Source organism: Orcinus orca, chromosome 1 (genome assembly GCF_937001465.1).
Source record: "Orcinus orca chromosome 1, mOrcOrc1.1, whole genome shotgun sequence".
Classification (NCBI taxonomy): Eukaryota; Metazoa; Chordata; class Mammalia; order Artiodactyla; family Delphinidae; genus Orcinus; species Orcinus orca.
In genome coordinates, this window is record NC_064559.1 from 99,811,431 (window position 1) to 99,830,065 (window position 18,635).

At 47.5% G+C, this 18,635-nt stretch overlaps 2 protein-coding genes across 14 annotated transcripts in view; one reads left to right on the forward strand and one right to left on the reverse strand.

The window, feature by feature from the left end:
- GON4L (gon-4 like) overlaps positions 1–12,667 on the forward strand; it is an 87,988-nt gene extending 75,321 nt beyond the window's left edge. For 7 of the 11 annotated variants that reach the window (XM_004284589.4, XM_033414630.2, XM_033414625.2 and 4 more), the window contains 10 exons: positions 54–238; positions 1,130–1,327; positions 2,553–2,696; positions 7,424–7,567; positions 7,670–7,789; positions 8,965–9,078; positions 9,640–9,850; positions 10,915–11,542; positions 11,635–11,737; positions 12,144–12,667. In XM_004284589.4, the coding sequence (XP_004284637.1) occupies positions 54–238; positions 1,130–1,327; positions 2,553–2,696; positions 7,424–7,567; positions 7,670–7,789; positions 8,965–9,078; positions 9,640–9,850; positions 10,915–11,542; positions 11,635–11,737; positions 12,144–12,293 (1,997 nt within the window). In that variant the 3' untranslated portion in view covers positions 12,294–12,667. Of the gene's footprint in view, positions 1–53; positions 239–1,129; positions 1,328–2,552; positions 2,697–7,423; positions 7,568–7,669; positions 7,790–8,964; positions 9,079–9,639; positions 9,851–10,914; positions 11,543–11,634 lie in introns of all 11 variants that reach the window. The other 4 variants (XM_033414626.2, XM_049701631.1, XM_049701628.1 and 1 more) reach the window with 4 other exon arrangements.
- A 2-nt stretch (positions 12,668–12,669) lies between these two features.
- Positions 12,670–17,135, reverse strand: MSTO1 (misato mitochondrial distribution and morphology regulator 1). Of its 3 annotated transcripts, none has more exons than XM_033414636.2 (14): positions 16,976–17,125; positions 16,730–16,865; positions 16,144–16,213; positions 15,973–16,048; positions 15,656–15,710; positions 15,431–15,569; positions 15,147–15,264; positions 14,935–15,069; positions 14,675–14,827; positions 14,243–14,374; positions 13,985–14,169; positions 13,437–13,541; positions 13,235–13,347; positions 12,670–12,934 (listed from the first exon to the last, which is right to left on the reverse strand). In XM_033414636.2, the coding sequence occupies exons 1-14, from the start codon at positions 17,057–17,059 to the stop codon at positions 12,723–12,725; spliced, it is 1,713 nt and encodes a 570-aa protein (XP_033270527.1). In that variant the 5' UTR covers positions 17,060–17,125; the 3' UTR covers positions 12,670–12,722. The 3 variants fall into 3 exon arrangements, with proteins under 3 accessions (XP_033270527.1, XP_033270526.1, XP_049557659.1); XM_033414635.2 differs by having other exon boundaries at positions 12,670–12,937; XM_049701702.1 differs by having other exon boundaries at positions 12,794–12,962; positions 16,976–17,135.
- Positions 17,136–18,635: the final 1,500 nt, after the last annotated feature.

Below are 18,635 nucleotides of genomic sequence, written 5' to 3' on the forward strand. Positions count from 1 at the left end.
TGGGGAGAGTAGAGGTTGCAGGGACAGACAGTTGTTTTCACATGTACTCTAAGGAGAGAACATCAAAGCTGCTGGAAAGGGCCGGAGCAATCATCGAGTTCGCAACAAGCGGGGCAGTCGGGCCCGGGCCAGCAAGGACACCTCCAAGCTGCTGTTGCTGTATGATGAGGACATCCTCGAGCGTGATCCACTCAGGGAGCAGAAGGATTTGGCCTTTGCTCAGGCTTATCTGACCAGGGTAGGCAAACGCTGCTTCCTGTTCCTGCCAGTTGGTTTCATTGAGACTGCTTCTATTTCAGGGGAGGTGTTTTTAAAATGAAGTATGCTTTTCAGGCTGCACAACAGCCTTCTATGCCTCTGCCTTTGTTTTCCTGGAATTACCAAAAGAACTGTGTGAGAGAACTACAAGGACACCGACTTCAGTCCTAAGCAGATTTATTATTACTGCCTTAGCATATTACCCGTCTCTTGCCCAGAAATGGGGGAAAGGTGACTTCTACCATCATCAGTGAGGGGATAGGCTAATGAGGACCTTTACTGAGCCCTTGTCTTGAAAAGAAAGACATTTGGTTCACTGGCCAGAAAATGGGCCTCAGTGATCTTTAGAGTCATGAACCAACCTGTTGGTGGCAGTGGTCCCTATCTCATTCTTTTGGTAACCACCTGGTTCCTTTATACCCCCGGCAAAGTGGAGTACTAGCAGTGATAGTCATGGTTTTTCTTGTCTCCTAATATTTTACTAACATTCCTAATTTATGTGTTATTTACCCTCAGATGGTGCCGTGCTGAAATATACATACCAAGTACTCCTTATATATCTCAGTATCGAGCTGAAACCAGGAAGGAGAGGTTAGGGTTGTGAGCTAGAGAAAAGCTTACCTGGTATTGTGGGTAGGGCTCTGGTCTCTAGAAAATGAAGATTTTTCCATCCCCCACTGCCAGAAAAAGAGCTGTGCCTAGCTCATGGCCCTGTGTCTTCCATTAACAGATCTTAGGACCTGTCAGAGGAGTAGCCTCTGAAGGATAATTCCAGAGCTCTCTAACAGTAACCCTCCTCCTCCCTCTGTCCCATTGTTTCTTGTTGGGGCCCAAAGGAAGGGTATTGATGCTTGAAAGTCCTCCTGTATAGGTCCGAGAAGCCCTGCAGCATATCCCTGGCAAATATGAGGACTTCCTTCAGGTCATCTATGAATTTGAGTCAAATACTCAGAGGCAGACAGCTGTGGATCTCTACAAGAGCCTGCAAATCCTGCTCCAGGACTGGCCTCAGCTCTTGAAGGACTTTGCTGCTTTCCTATTGCCTGAGCAAGCCCTGGCCTGTGGATTAGTAAGTAGAGGGGCAAAGACAGCACACGAGGATTCTTGGGTCAGAGCAAGACTGGGATTGAATAGTGTTGATCAGCACTGTTCCAGTCTCCTGACTGCTTCCAGTCAGATAGCCTTCCCCTAGCCCAAGGTCATGAGAGCCTCCTTCTTTTCAAGGGATGATCTTCCCAACTTCTGTTCTCTCATTTTCTTTACATGTAAAATGAGGGGGGTTTTCCTTTGTTTCCAGTGGAGACCTTAGGTAAATCATATGCCCTTTGCTTCTCACTGTTGTGAAACAGGCATTCATTCAACAAATATTTATTGAGTACCTACTATTTGTCAGGCAAAGTTCTAGGTACTAGGGATATAGTAATTATAAAAGACTAAAATCCTTGCCCTCATGGAGCTTATGTTCTCATGGAGCTTATGTTCTCATGGGGAAAGTTAGGTGATAAACAGTAAGACATATATATTGTAAATATATATATATATATATAATAAAAATGATAGTGTATATATAAACAGTAAAATATATATAATGCTTTATAGTGAGAATGTTGCAGTTTTATACACGGTGGTCTGGGAAGGCCTGTGTGGTAAAGTGACATTTGAAATGTTGGAGAATAAGTGTCTGAACATGAGGAATATCCCACTAGTTCTGGGTGTCTGTCAAGATGGATAAACACAGGAATAAAGGATATAATGAGATTATTTTGAGAGTCTTAAAGCAGTTAAATGGTAATGGTATGATTATACATAATCTTCCCTTCCTGTATTATTATGCGGATCAAATGAGTATATATGTGAAAGTTCTTTGTAAACCGTGAAATGTGTCTGATCTCACAATCCATGAAACAGTAAGCAGCTTGAGATGTATAACTCTTAAATCTTTCATTTACATCTTAGTTTTCTTGGGTTGGTAGACCCCAGTGACCCAAGGTGGATAGATGCTAGAGTCTTTAAAAAAACAAAGATCTCACAGGGAATTCCCTGGTGGTCCAGTGGTTAGGATTCGGCACTTTCACCGCCAGGGCCCGGGTTCAGTCCCTCATTGGGGAACTAAGATCCCACAAGTTGCGCAGCACGGCCAAAAGGAAAAAAAAAATGATCTCACAGTTGTAAACCAGAGCCTTGTTATTCCCCATGCCCCTAGCATATTTTTCTTGCTTCTTATGCTTAGAACCCTCAAGTCCTGTGCACACTGTATAGATGACTCCTCTTTTGCCCTCTTTCCACTCTTGTAGTTTGAGGAGCAGCAGGCTTTCGAGAAGAGTCGCAAGTTTCTTCGGCAGCTGGAAATTTGCTTTGCAGAGAACCCCTCACACCACCAAAAGATTATCAAGGTCCTCCAGAGCTGTGCAGACTGCTTGCCCCAGGAGATCACTGAGGTATTCTTTCCCGTCCTACTTCCTTTCCATTGTCACCTGGGCTTTAGGCCCTTCATTCTCCCTTCCCTAACCTATTCCATATCCTCTTTCTTCTGAGCTGTGGACTTCGTGGAGGGGATGAAGAAAGCAAGGAATTTTTAGGCTTACCTAAAGCATAAAGCACTGGGGTGGGGTGGTTGTCACCTGAAACCAAAGCCTGACTGCTCCTCACAGGCTTAGGGGTGCCGTAAGTGCCCTGGAAGGGAAGTTCGAGGAAGGAAGTGATGGTCTGCGTGGCGGGTATCGAGAGGATTGGGCTGCTTCCTTGCTCTGCCTTGAGTTAGTGCCTGAGCTGGACATCAGTAAGGCAGGGATAGAGAGTGGTGTCACTGGGAATCAAACCTGTTAATAATACAGGCATACCTAGCCAAGACATGGAAGCAACCTAAATGTCCATGGACAGAGGAATGGATAAAGAAGATGTAGTATATATATACAATGGAATATTACTCAGCCATAAGAAAGAATGAAATAATGCCATTTCCAGCAACATGGATGGACCTAGAGATTGTCATAGTAAGTGAAGTAAGCCAGACAGACGAAGACAAATATCATGTGATGCCGCTTATATGTGGAATCTTAAAGAAAAAAAGGTACAAATGAACTTATTTACAAAACAGAAATAGATCCACAGACATAGAAAACAAACTTATGGTTACTAAAGGGGAAAAGGGGGCGGGGGAGGGATAAATTAAGAGTTTGGGATTAACATATACACACTGTATAAAATAGATAACCAACAAGGACCTACTGTATAGCCCAGGGAACTATACTTAATATTTTGTAATAACCTCTAAGAGAAAAGAATTTGAAAAAGAATGTGTGTGTGTGTAAACTGAATCACTGTGCTATACACCTGAAACTAACACAACATTGTAAATCATCTATACTTCGATAAAAAAATATACAGGCATACCTTGGAGATATTGCAGGTTCAGTCCCAGACCACCGCAATAGAGTTATTATATAGAGAATATTGTTATAGAGAATATTGCAATAAAGTGAGTCACACGAAGTTTTTGGTTACACAGTGCATGTAAGAGTTATGTTTAACTCTATACCTCACTATAGACTCACTATACCTTAGCCTATTAAGTATGCAATAGCATTATGCTCTAAAAAATTTACACGTTAAGTAAAAAATGCTCACCATCTGTAAATCAACTGTACTTCAATTAAAAAAAAATGCTGGGCTTCCCTGGTGGCGCAGTGGTTAAGAATCGGCCTGCCAATGCAGGGGACATGGGTTCGAGCCCTGGTCTGGGAAGATCCCACATACCGCGGAGCAACTAAGCCTGCGAGCCACAACTGCTGAGCCTGCGTGCCACAACTACTGAAGCCCGCACACCTAGAGCCCATGCTCCACAACAAGAGAAGCCACTGCAATGAGAAGCCCGTGCTCTGCAACGAAGAGTAGGCCCCACTCGCTGCAACTAGAGAAAGGCTGCACACAGCAACCAAGACCCAGCGCAGCCAAAAATAAATTAATTAATTAAAAAAATGCTAATCATCATCTGAGTCTTTAGCAAGTTGTAATCTTCTTGCTGCCGGAGGGTCTTGCCTCAGTGTCGATGGTGCTGACTGATCAAGGTGGTGGTTGCTGAAGGCTGGAGTGGATATGGCAGTTTCAAACAACAAGGAAGTTTGCTCCATCGATTGGCCCTTCCTTTAATGAATGATTTCTCTATAGCCTGCAATGCTGTTTGATAGCATTTTACTTACAGTAGAACTTCTTTCAAAATTGGAGTCAGTCTTCTCAAACCTTGCCACTGCCTTATCAACTAAGTTTATGTAATATTATGTAGTATTATTATGTAATATTCTAAATCCTTTGTTGCCATGTCAACAATCTTCACAACATCTTCACCAGGAGTAGATTCCATTTCAGGAAACCACTTTCTTTGTTCATCTGCAAGAAGTAACTCCTTATCTGTTCAGGTTTTGTCATGGGATTGCAGCAATTTAATCCCATCTTCAGGCTCTACTTCTATTTCTAGTTCTCTTGCTGTTTCTACCACATCTGCAGTTACTTCCTCCACTAAAGTCTTGAACCCCTCAAAGTCATCTGTGAGAGTTGAAACCAACATCTTCCAAACGCCTGTTAATGTTGACTATTTTTACCTCTTCCCATGAACCACGAATGTTCTTAATGGCATCTGGAATGGTGAATCTTTTCCAGAAGCTTTTCAATTTCCTTTGCCCAGATCCATCAGAGGAATCACTATCTGTGGCAGCTGTAGCCTTATGAAATGTATTTCTAAAGTACTAAGACTTGAAAGTCAAAATTACTCCTTGATCCATGGGCTGCAGAATGGATGTTATGCTAGTGGGCATGAAAACAACATTAATCTCTTTGTACATCTCCATCAGAGCTCTTGGGTGACCAGGTGCATTGTCACTGAGCAGTCGTATTTTGAAAGGACTCTTTCCCGAGCAATAGGTTTCAACAGTGAGCTTAAAATGTTCAGTAAACCATGTTGTCAACAGATGTGCTTTCATCCAGGCTTTGTTGTTCCATTTATTTATTTAATAATTTAAAAAAAATTTTGGCTGCGTTTGGTCTTCATTGCTGTGCGCAGGTGTTCTCTAGTTGCGGCGAGCGGGGGCTACTATTCGTTGTGGTGCGCGGGCTTCTCATCACAGTGTCTTGTTGCAGAGTACGGGCTCTAGGCACATGTGCTTCAGTAGTTGTGGCACGAGGGCTCAGTAGTTGTGGCTCATGGGCTCTAAAGCGCAGGCTCAGTAGTTGTGGCACATGGGCTTAGTTGCTCCGCGGCATGTGGGATCTTCCCAGAACAGGGATCAAACCCGTGTCCCCTGCATTGGCAGGCGGATTCTTAACCACTGCGCTACCAGGGAAGTCCCTGTTGTTCCATTTAAAAGAGCAGAGGCAGAGTAGATTTAGCATAATGCGGAAGGACCCTAGGATTTTTGGAATGGTAAATGAGCACTGGCTTCAACTTAAAGTCAGTGGCTGCATTAGCCCCTGACAAGAGAGAGTCAGCCTGTTCTTTGAAGCTTTGAAGCCAGGCATTGACTTCTCCTCTCTAGCTATGAAAGTCCTAGATGGCATCTTCCAATAAAAGGCTTTTTTGTACACTGAAAATCTGTTGTTTAGTGTAGCTACCTTCATTAATTATCTTAGATCTTCTGGATAACTTGTAGCTTCTACATCAGCGCTTGCTTCTTCATCTTGCACTTTTATGTTGTAGAGATGGCTTCTTTCCTTAAACTTTATGAACCACCTCTTCTAGCTTCAGAATTTTATTCTGCAGTTTCCTCACCTCTCTCAGCCTTCATAGAACTGAAGAGAGGGCCTTGCTCTGGATTAGGCTTTGACTTAAGGGAATGTTGTCACTGGTTTGATATTCTGGTTTGATCTTAGACTACAAAAACTTTCTCCATATCAGCAATAAGGTTGCTTTAGTTTCTTATCAGTTGTGTGTTCACTGGAGTAGCACTATTTAATTTCATTCACAAACTTTTCCTTTGCTTTCAAAGCTTGGCTAACTGTTTGGCACAAGAGGCCTAGCTTTTGGCCTGTCTTGACTTTAGACATGCCTTCCTCAGTAAGCTTAATCATTTCTAGCTTTTTCTTGCGGTACGCGGGCCTCTCACTGTTGTGGCCTTTCCCGCCGCGGAGGACAGGCTCCGGACGCGCAGGCTCAGCGGCCATGGCTCACAGGCCCAGCTGCTCCGTGGCATGTGGGATCTTCCCGGACCGGAGCACGAACTCGTGTCCCCTGCATCGGCAGGCGGACTCTCCACCACTGCGCCACCAGGGAAGCCCCATTTCTAGCTTTTGATTTATAGTGAGAGATGTGCGACTGTACCTTTCACTTGAACAATTTGAGGCTTCGTAGGGCCTAAGTGTTCAACTGAAATTGGCCTAATTGTCTCAGGCATAGGGAGTCCCAAGGAGAGGGAGACAGATGGGGGAACAGTTGGTCAATGGAGTAGTCAGAACACATACAGCGTTTTATTTTTTAAGTTCTCCACTTCTCATATGGGTGTGGTTCATGGTGCCCCCAAACAAGTACAGTAGTAATGTCAAAGATCACTGATCACAGATCGCCATAATAAATATAATAATAATGAACAATTTTGAAATACTGTGAGAATTACCAGAATGTGACACTGAGACATGAAATGAGCAAATGGTGTTGGAAGAATGGTCCTGATAGATTTTTTTTTTTTTTTGTGGTACGCGGGCCTCTCACTGTTGTGGCCTCTCCCGTTGCAGAGCACAGGCTCCGGACGCGCAGGCTCAGCAGCCATGGCTCACGGGCCCAGCCACTCCACGGCATGTGGGATCTTCCCAGACTGGGGCACGAACCCACGTCCCCTGCATCGGCAGGCGGACTCTCAACCACTGCGCCACCAGGGAAGCCCTGTGCTGATAGATTTGCTCGACACAGCGTTGTCATGAACCTTCAGTTTGTAAAAAAACACAGTATCTATGAGGTGTAGTAAAGGAAAGACACTAAAATGAGGTCTGCCTGTACCCCTGCTTTGTAGGCAAGTAAGGAGGGAGAGGAAGTTTAAGAGTTCTTAGCTATCAAAGAGAGGCTTCTGTGTGTCTCCCAGTTAACTAGGAAAGTAGAACCCAGAAGTATGTGGGATTGATTTGGAATGGTGGCCTAGAGAGGCTCTGGAGACTTTATCTTTCCTTCTGGAACTCTCCCCAGCTCAAGACACAGATGTGGCAGCTCCTCAAAGGCCATGACCACCTACAGGATGAGTTCTCCATCTTCTTTGACCATTTGCGCCCAGCAGCTAGCCGTATGGGTGACTTTGAAGAGATCAATTGGACTGAGGAGAAAGAGTATGAGGTACAGGCTGTGAGGCTGCTGTAGGGTTGTGAAGGGGGAAGGCCATGTGTAGAAGGGATATCTGCCCAGAGTCTGTGTTGAGTGGCACCAACTCCTCCCCAGTTTGATGGCTTTGAAGAAGTGGCACTGCCTGATGTGGAAGAGGAAGAGGAACCTCCCAAGATACCCACAGCCTCAAAGAACAAAAGAAGAAAAGAGATTGGGGTCCAAAATCATGATAAGGTACACCAGGTTGTTGGGGATTATCCATCTTTCATGAATCAAGCCTTGAGTTTTCTGTCTGAGTGGTTCTCTGGCTTAGGGTGGTGCAAAAGCCTCTGTGATCTGAGGCAGTCATGGAGCAGGAACCAAAGGTCAGGCTGCTGTGGACATGCAGAGCCCATGGGAAGAACGGTGCAGCTTCTGAAGAGGTCCCACCCATGACTGCCTCATTAGAAGGATCTGTTTCTCTAGCTCAGAGCTATTTCTCTTGTCATTGGGTCTTCTGCCTTTCTGTTCTTGTGAAAAAATAGAACCAGGATTCATCATTTTAATAATAATGACAACAGCTAATACTGAGCTGTGTTCCAAAGTATCACGTGTCTCTTATATTTTACATGGACTATTCACTCGTTGAACTCTCACAATAACCCTATGAAAAGATTGCTCTTGTTTGCATTTTATAGAAGAGGAAACGGAATTACAGAGAGGGGCCATTGCCAGGGTCTCATGTTTAATCAGGGGCAGTGCTAGGATCTGAGCCTGCGTTGTCTGGCTCCAGAGTCTGCTTGTACTCACTGCTGTCTATTGCTCTTCAAGAAGTAGTCTTTTTAGTCCATTTCCCTTTACTACATGTCTTGTACTCTTTCTTCGGGAAAACTGCTTCTTAGTAGCTGAATGACCTTGGGCGATTTATTTAATCTCTCTTTGTTTCAGTTTCTTCATTGTCAGTGGGGATAGTAATGGTATTTATGTCTTGGGTTTGTTGAACAGAGAGTATCATTGAGTGAGCCTTCCATATGTACAAAGCCCTCTCAAGGGGATTGGAGGAGAGGGGAGAGCTCAGGGAACAGGGAGACAGAAACAAAGACAGACGAGTGAGTAGATCATACCTCATGAGGGAGCTCTCCAGTGACTTTGCCTCAGATTATATTTCACTTAAATATTTCTTGAAACATCTGGGCAGCTGGGATATGTCAGTTTGGGTCATTTACAGATTGTTTCAGGGATTCATAGTAGGCTTTAGTTGAGTTTGGGCATTGATTTCCCCAGGCAACGTGAAGAGATGGTGTATAATGAAAGAGAAAGGAAGCGGGGAAGGGGGTCAGGGGGCAGGCTTGTTCAGGTGGCTCACAACTTAGCCCCCTCTATTGGTACAAAAAATGCTTGGCAGTTAACCAAGCCCAAGTGTCTCCTAGGAGGCTGAGTGGCCAGATGGGGCCAAGGACTGTGCCTGCTGCTGCCATGAGGGAGGTCCTGACTCCAAGATGAAGAAGAGCAAGAGGAGAAGTTGTAGCCACTGCAGCAGCAAGGTGAGGAGGGAACTGGTACCAAGGGGTATCGGAGCTGCCTAGGGCAACCCCCAGGTTGCCTTGCTGTTTGGGGTATTGTTTGCTACCACAGATGTGTACCTTATTGAATTCCTAAAAAGATTACATGGGGATAAGTAATATGCCGTACACATACACATTAGTGTGTGTATGCAAAATAAATAGAATCTTTAAAAATATATGTATAATGGATTTTGCTTTTTAAAGAGAATCTTGTAGGTGAAGCTTTTGGAATAGGGAAGAATCAACCAGTTCATATATTTCCCTCTTAGATTTTTTTTTTTTAATGAAACAAACCTGTGTGAGGAAAATAGCCTAAAGGTAATGCTGGTTCTCTAAAGTAGGGTTGGTTGGCAGCAGAAATACAGTCCTTGGTTAGAGGATTGGTAGAATCCAGCACTCTTTTTTGGGCCATTTACAATTGTTGGAGCAGGCATGCATGTTGGTTGACTTGCTGAGCATCATGGCAAGGTTTCTTCCTTTGGTCGGCCCCTAAGACAAAAGGGGTCAGAAGACCCTTGACCCAGAAGGCCATCCCTGCAGGTCTGTGACAGCAAATCCTGCAAGAGCAAGGAGCCCCATGAGTTGGTAGGCGGCAGCCCCCATGGAGAGGCCAGTCCCGTGCCTGGTGCTAAGGAAGCTGGGCAGGGCAAGGACGTGATGGAGGAGGAAACCCCAGAAGAGCGAGAAAGCACTGAGGCAACCCAGAGCAGGACTGGCAGGAGTACCAGAAAGGGAGAGATGCCTGTTCCAGGTGAGTGAGCCAGCTGCCAGCCCAGCCTTTCTCCCTTTATTTCTGTCTCATTCTCACATACTTCAAGCAAGAACGTCTTTGAGCCTGGATAATATTAGTCTTTTCTTTTCTTTTCTTTCTTTTTTTTTTTTTTTTGCGGTACGCGGGCCTCTCACTGTTGTGGCCTCTCCCGTTGCTCCGGACGTGCAGGCTCAGCGGCCATGGCTCACGGGCCCAGCCGCTCCACAGCATGTGGCATCTTCCCGGACCGGGGCACGAACCCGTGTCCCCTGCATCGGCAGGCGGACTCTCAACAGCTGTGCCACGAGGGAAGCCCTATTAGTCTTTTCAGGGATGGACTACCACCTCTTTTACTAATAAACCAGTAGGAAATCCTTACTGTCCAGCCTTAATTTTCTTTCCTGTGGCCTCAATCCTCTTGCAGAAATAAGAGTGCTACAAATCGACACAATCCAGCGTTTTTGTTTTTTTTTTAAATATAAATTTATTTATTTTTGGCTGTGTTGGGTTTTTGTTGCTGCGCACGGGCTTTCTCTAGTTACGCGAGTGGGGCTACTCTTCCTTGCAGTGCGCAGGCTTCTCATTGTGGTGGCTTCTCTTGTTGCGGAGCACGGGCTCTAGGCACACGGGCTTCAGTAGTTGTGGCTCGTGGGCTCTAGAGCGCAGGCTCAGTAGCTGTGGCTCACGGGCTTAGTTGCTCTGTGGCATGTGGGATCTTCCTGGGCCAGGGCTTGAACCCGTGTCTCCTGCATTGGCGGGCGGATTCTTAACCACTGCGCCACCAGGAAGTTCCAGCATTTTCTTCTTGTGTTCCCATTCCTGAACCCCTTCCCCTTGTCTCCATATCCTCTGTGGTCTGCATTCCTAAAGCCTCAGCCATTCTCAGCTTTGGCAGTCGGACTTCATATCTTTATATAAGTGACCCTAGCCCCCACCCTCACCTCACTCTTGGACCTTAGAACTTTATCATGGTAGCTTGCCATAGTGACCCCGTGGTAATTTGTGTCCTTAGATGCATTGTTACACTGTCCATACCCTTAGATCCTTATTTTCCTCCTCAACAGGATTGGCAGCAGGGAGCACTTTGCTGTCTCCTCAAGAAGTGACTTTTACAGATCAGCTCCTCCTCGATGGCCCACCGCCCTGCTCACCAGAGACTCCTCAGCTTCCCTCCAAAACTGGAACTGTGCTGTGCGCTGTTAGGAGTAACCAGGCTGGGTCTGAGGTTCTCTCCTGCCCCAGGGCATCCCCCAGACTTCAGGATGAGGGCGAGGGCCATAAGCCAGGGCATGAGTCACAGGCTTCCATGCTGGTCTGGAATGCTTCAGAAACTGAGAAATTGCCTGGAACCGTTGAACCCCCTGCTTCCTTCCCGAGTCCTGTTTCCTCAAGGACCGCAGACTTAGGGGGAAGACAGGTGTCTGGGAAACCAGATACTCAGGAGAGCTGGCTGCCTTCCAGTAGAGCTGGGGTGACAGCGGACGGGGTGTCTCCTGTCCATGGATCTTCTTCATTAGGTACTGACACCTCAGAGACTTCTCCCAAAGCCCCTAGAGGAGGTTTGGCTAAAGACAGTGGAATACAGGGAAAGGGTCCAGTGGGGGAGCCACAGACGAAGGCCACAGAAGCTACAGTGTGTGCCAACAACAGCAAGGTCAGCTCCACGGGGGAAAAGGTTGTCCTGTGGACAAGGTAGGTGGGGATGGATGTGTGAGCGTGTTTAGAAAGTGCATGGAGCACACCCATGTTACTGGTTTAGATTAATTGCCTTATGTGGATTCCAGGGAAGCTGACCGTGTGATTCTGACCATGTGCCAGGAGCAAGGAGCACAGCCGCAGACTTTTAGCATCATCTCCCAGCAGCTGGGAAATAAGACCCCTACTGAGGTAAGTAGGGGAAACTCTGCTAGAGCTTCAAGCTCCAGAGGAACCAAGGAAAGGAAGAGGACAGGTTGGCCAACTCAGAGGTGATTGGTGATTGTAAAGGTCTGCCCTGAGGAAAACCTTGGCTTGTCAGCGTGGTTAGTCGTAGCTCTAGAAGAGAGAGGGCATTGAATTTTGAGGTAGAAGCCCCAGGGACTGCATTCTAGTTTTGTTTTTAGAAGGAATGTGACTTTGGGCAAAATGTTTAGCCTTTTAACCCGAGCTTCCTTATCTGTAAGGAGGGCACAGCCCTCACCGCCTTACTGTGTAGAACAAACAAGACTGTTCAAGTTGGTATATAGTGCTTAGTAAATGTTAAAATGTTACTAACTTCAGAAAGGTGAACGCAAGCCTCCTCCTCTCCTTCTAGGTTTCCCATCGTTTTCGAGAACTCATGCAGCTTTTCCACACAGCCTGCGAGGCCAGCTCCGAGGATGAGGACGATGCGACCAGTACCAGCAATACAGACCAGCTGTCTGACCACGGGGACCTTCTGTCTGAGGAAGAGCTGGATGAGTGAGACCCTGGGAGCGTGAGGGTGTCATCTGCACAGGATCGAATCCAACAGGCACCCTGATCGGGGGAAGGCTGGCTGTACTTTGCTTGTAAAACCCTTGAGCTCAGTGTGAGGAGCTGGCGGAGCAGGGGGCCAGGGACAAGGACAATGGCAGGCTGGGGGTTGGATGGCCCTGCCATCCTGTGTGTCTTTTATGAAGACCTTAGAAATCTACGTTGTAAAGAACATTGAGGGAGAGTGCAGCCCAGTTCCTTTTCTGTGTGTTTTTTTCTTTTCTTTTTTGTCTGATGGTACATATTTATTGTTGTGTGATCTGATCACAGTGTTTCTAAATGTGATAAATGCGTATGTTGGTGTAGCCAGTCCAAAGACACTGAGCTCCTGCATCCAGCAGTTTTTATTGTAAACTAGCTCTTTCCTTTTCTTGGAGCTTTAGTCCATGAGGCTGTCGCCACTCTGGTAGCACTGGGCCAGGCTGCGTAGCTCCTGCAGCGTCTCCTCTAGGTCATCCTGTTCCACTCCAGCGTCCATGAAGCTGGCCCAGCGCCGCAGGTCGAGTCTGGCGAGATCTTTGGCCAAATCTCCCAGGGTCCGGTTCAAGGATGAAGAGGAGCAGAGGGCCCCGAGCACTGGGATGCTCTCCACTGCTGCGGAGGGAGGGAAACGGGAACCCTCTGAATGGACCACTGTTCTACCCTCGGTCTGTTGCACACACAGGGAAGTCTGGGCCTCTGGTAGACTTGATTATATAGTAAACTCAATAAATTTTGTGTCCTCTCCCCTTTGTATACCAGCACTCCAGAGGAAGAACACTTCTCTCAGGAGCCATAGGGTGAATAAAGGAGTGTTAAACTGGGAATTTCCCAAGTACCTTATCCAGGAAGGGGTATAGTAAAACTCTCCCATGCTTGAAAACCTCTTGGTTTTCTTCACCTCCTACATACCTGCCCCTGTTGGGGGACCATCCAGAACCAAACCCTGCTGGCTCAGGCTTGAGGAGAAGAGGTAGGGGTAAGGAGGAACCACCTTACAGGGAGTCAGCAGCAGATGAGAAGAGCTGTGGGGCAAGAGGACAGCAGCTGAGTGAGAAGAAGTCAGGGGAGGTGGCAGGTCTGGGAGGAGAGCAGGGGCAAGCATTATACTGACCTCCTGACTCGAGGCTGCTGCTGCTGCAAGTACTGGGCCAAGACTTCTTCCCCGGTGGTGCACGCATGGAGTGGGGAGGGCAGGGGTGTCCCTGGGGTGAGCTGACTGCCAGAACAAAGCCAAAACAACCTTTAATCTGTGGCAGCATGAATGAGAAACTAGGACTTAGGTTCTCAGGCCATCAGCTGATCGGGATGCTCACAGCCTTTGTTTTCTTTTTTTTTTTTTTTTGCGGTACGTGGGCCTCTCACTGTTGTGGCCTCTTCCACTGCGGAGCACAGGCTCCGGACGCACAGGCTCAGCGGCCATGGCTCAAGGGCCCAGCCGCTCCACGGCATGTGGGATCCTTCCGGACCGGGGCATAAACCTGTGTCCCCTGCATGGGCAGGCGGACTCTCAACCACTGCGCCACCAGGGAAGCCCCTGTTTTCTTTTAAGTGGCCCAGAGGGAAGGCGAGCAGGGCAGTGCCATTAGAACACCCAGAGGTATGAGAAAAGGATGTGAAACAAAAGTCTGACAAGGGCTCCTAAGGACCACCAGCCCTCACCTGGTGTGGCATGCTCTGTCTAGACCCCTCAGCACCACGGACTGGGCAAAGCAGCACGTTCCAGAAGGGTCCCCACATGCAGACAGTGGGGTCCATGGGGTGGCCTCTCCAAGCTGCATCAGCGTATCAGGGAGGGACTGGCTTGGAACTAAGGGGAAGGGGATGGTTGCTCCTGCTGTGACCACCTAAAGATAAGGAAGAAATCAAGTTATAGAGCTTTTTCTCAGCTCTGATCCATCTCCTCACAAAGCTTAATACCTTTTTCCCAGAGAAGTTCAGCATATCAGCCAGATGAACCATGGAAACTGGTGAGGAGCATAGGCGATAAGGAACAGTGACTGTGTCCAGGGCTGTAGCCAGGATGGCGCCACAGTGGAAGGGCAGAGCGGCCTGTAAAGAGGATACAGAGAAGAGCACTTGGCCTTCTGGGTGTGGAAAAGAGAGTGTGGAGGCAGAATAGTAATGGCAGAGAGGCCCGCATGCGTTGGGACAAAGCAGGGGTGTGTTTGGCCCAGGGCTGGATAAGCATAGGACAATGTCATCTAAGAGGCCACATCAGAGCCGAGTTCAAGCTGAGGCTTCAAGAATAGAGCCAGTAGCAGATAAAGGCTGACTTGGCGAGCGTGTGCGCGTGCGCATGTGTGTTGCCCTGTCACTAGCTGCAGTCAGAACAAGAGCATGGAGCCTTACATCATATTGCAGGTGAGGGAAGTTGACAGGTGGCTCAGGTTGCAGCCCCAGGCTCCCACCCAAGGATAAGGGGCAGACCAGAGAGCTGTGAGCAGACAGGTGCACCAGACCGAAAGCTGTGTTTAGCAGACGGTAGATGTTTTTCTGGGGCTCCTGGTGAAAGAAATGAGAGTAGTTTGTTTGAACCAACTTTCTCACTGGGCTATCCTCATTTCTCCCTCCTTACCCTGTGACCGTTTCTCCCCACAAGAACTACTCACCCCGAGGCAATACGGACCAGGGAGCAGGCCCCAGGTTATTATTCCCCGCCCTGAATACTCGTCTTGTAGCAACTCTGCGGCCTTGGCGCCTACCCCAGAGAAGCCATTGTGCAGGTCACACAGGATCTGGAAGCCCTGGAGAGAGGTGAATGGCGAAAGTCAGCAGGATGAGGGGAGTTTCTACCCAAGTGCCCGCGATGCCACGCAGCTACCTGCAGGTAGTCGCATTCCTCCACGTAGAAGTGCAGCCTGTCCTCCAGCTCTTCCAGGTACTTGGGTTCCTTCAGGATACTCTCCCCTTGGCCAAAAGCCTCCAGGCGACCTGCTTCCCTGCCATGCATAAACACAGTCCAGGATTTACAGGACTCCCCCACTTCCATCCCTCCGCCCAAGAGCTCTTGTATTGGAGGAGGGCAGGGAAGATGGCCTCAAGAGCCTCATCCAACATTAGTGGGGACCCAGTTTCTTGCCTCACAGCCTCTGGGGCCCTCCATACCCATCATGGTTGTACTTCTGAATCATACAGATGCTCCGGGGATGGAGATGGACTCTGAGAAAGTCTGACCAGACTCTGATGCTGCCCTCTGTGGGGATAACTGGTTTTGGAGTTGTAGCGGTGGTGAATGGTGGGGGACCTGAAGAAAAAGCAGAGGAAACGTACCTTTCTCCATGTTCCTGCTCTGCCCCACTCCCCATTTTGCAGTATCTGGAGAAGTCTCACCTTTGCCATTGGGAATGGATTTGACCCTCCAGATACCATCACTATTCAGCACTCCCTGGGCGGGATGAGAAAATCTACATTTAGGTCCAGGCCGTCTAGACGCAAAAGTTGATTTATCCTCCCTGATTTTGCTGGCCACACCCTACAACTTCCTTTCCATTCACGTACTCACAGTCCTTTAGTAGGAGAAAAAAGTGCTTTTCCTCAAAATACCATTCTGGGGCATTTAAGATGGCTAAAATTCTCTTTTTCTCTGCCCCAGTGGAGGCACTCTGGTTGTAGCACTGGGCTTAAAAGTTCAGGGCAGAGGCCCTCACCTCTGCACTCAGGAGGTCCTGGAGATAAGGGTTCTTGGGATAGATTTCCTCTTTGTGTGTGGTGAGCTTCCCTTGCCTGAAAGAAATTGGAGATTGATCATAGTGTCAGTTTCCCTGAGTTCTCCAGCTTGCTATGCTCCTTCCCAACTCCTTTCCAAACATCACACGTACCATGCTATTGCAGCATCTAGCTGCTTGTCCTTGTAGAGTCCACCTTCTTGTTTTAGGGAGCTCAGACTACCTGTACAAAAATAACAGACAATGTTAGGTAAAGCCCTGTCCCTCCAGTCGTTCAGCTAACCTTCCTCTGATCACCTGACAACCTGCTGTCATCATCACTCCAGCACTTGGCCCTTCCAAGCTTTCTTGATTAGACATGGGTTGAAAAAAACATGGGTTGAAAAAAACCCTTGCCTAGGAGAATGTAGATTCCATCCTTCATTTCCCAGCTTAGTCCTTAGCTTTGGGACCTGGGCAAAGACCACACCCAGTGGTTCTACGGGAGCGCCACAGTTCATCTCACTGTGTCTAGGGACAAGTAGCCCATTCCAGAGATAGCTCTTGAACGGAATAAAATTTTGCTTTCTTGCGTCCCCTCAGGTGTTGGCATACTGTGGTTAGCCCTCCTTGGGGCTCCTCATCTCTGGTCCTTCAGCCTAGTATAGTCGGGGTCAAGGATCTTGACGCGAACGGATGCTAGAGACTCCACACGCGAAGGAGAACACTGGGAATTGGCTGACTCCAGCCACCACCTAACCCTTCAGATCCATGAGTATGAGTCTCGGCGTGTAAGTCTCTTGGCCGTGTAACGTCCGGCCGGTCCGGTACAGGACGTCGGGGCACAGCTCTCCCGGCGGTTCTTTGGCATCGGTCGGCCTGCACAGCGCAGCATCCTGGGGAGGCACAGAGGAAGGACTGGACTCGGGTGGCGAGAGGAACAGGCCGGAGGCAAGGACTGGAGATCCGGAAAGGTTCAGCTGAGGCAGCCGCCCAGAGACCTTACCTGCTGGTTCCACCAGTGCGCTCCCACGAAACCCGCAAAATGTCCCAACTGCAAAGTGAGCACCTCCCGGGGACCCCCCGCCATGCTGCGCGGCTCCGCTGGGTAGCACAGCCACAGCCTGCCCACTCGCTGCTCCTTGCCGATTGGCTCAGCAGGCTTGTGGGTGGGGCCTCAGTCCCGGCGTCCTATTGGCCCATAAACACATCCTTTCCCATAGGATAAACGATTCGTTGGGCTTCAATGACCCCGCTCTTCATACCCCGCCTCTTCCTGGCGTGGAACAGTCTTGCTTATCAGTCGTTGTTGTCGAGGGGCGGGGCGCAGTGGCGCAGGCCGGAAGTTGTGGGCACTAGGGCTCAAGCGCCCTGCTGGAGCGTTCTTGGTGCTGGGTTCTCTGCATCCCCCGTGGGGTTCCTGGTGCGGCTCACTAAAGATTCTCCTACCTACTCCTGACGGCTCTTGCAGCTGTTGTGCAAGCATACTTCTGCTGGCTACTTTTTTTTTTTTCATAGGATACTTCTGCTGGCTAATAGCGACTCAGGCAAAAAATAAAACCTTGCCAGAAAACTAGACGCTACCTTAAAGCCTCACATGTGTCCTCTCCTTCCTGTCCAAAACTCACAGCCTTCCTGACTTCTAACCCTGTGGACTGGCTCGCTCTATCTATGTATATAATGTAAGTCAATCCGAGTACATATTCTTTTGCGTCTGCCTTTTGCTCAATATTGTTAACTTCTTCCCTGTTCTTGCATATACTTATAGTTCATTTTCATTGCTTCAGAATGCCATTGTAGAAATATACCTCAAATGATCTACTCTGCTGATAATGGACTTTGGAATTGTTTCCAGTTTGGGGCTATTAGGTGCTACAGTTAACATTCTTGTGCATGTGGACATGCACACATTTCTGTTGTGTATATACCTAGGAGTGTAATTGTTGGATCATAAGGATGGGAATGTGTGAATATGGTAAATAACACCAAACTTTTCTAAATTTAGTTTCACCACCAGTGTAGGAGTGTTTGCAGGTGATGTTCCATAACCTTGCCACCATTAAAAATTTTTAGTCCATATCATTGGTTTTAGTTTTCCTGATTAGTGAGATTGAGAGCACCTTTTTATGTTTATCACCATTAGAATAGCCACTTTTGTGAAGTGCATGTTCAAGTCTCTTGCCCATTTTTCTTTTGGGTCATCTCAACCATTTGTAGGAGTAAGTACTTTATTCTGAATACAAGCCCTTTGTCAGTTACTTGTGTTGAAAATATCTTTTCCCACTGAAGTATATTAACTCTCCTGCTATGATTGTCTATCTCCTTGTAATTTTGTCAGTTTTTAATTTCTTAGGCTATGTTATTACTGCATACTACTTTACAGTTTTATTTTCCTGATGGATTGAAACTTCCACCATTATAAGCTATCCCTCTTTTTCTCAAATAATGCTGTTTTACCTTAATATCTACTTCGATAGTAATATAGATGAACCAGCTTTCTTTTGGTTAGTGTTTGCACAGTGTTATCTTTTTTTGACTCGCAACTTTAATTTGTCTCTTGAAGATAATATACTATACGCCAGAAGCAAACACCAAGTGGGATTATACATGCATGTGCTTTATTGGGGAAATGCCTGTGTGGGAATGTCTCGGGAAACCAGAAGAGG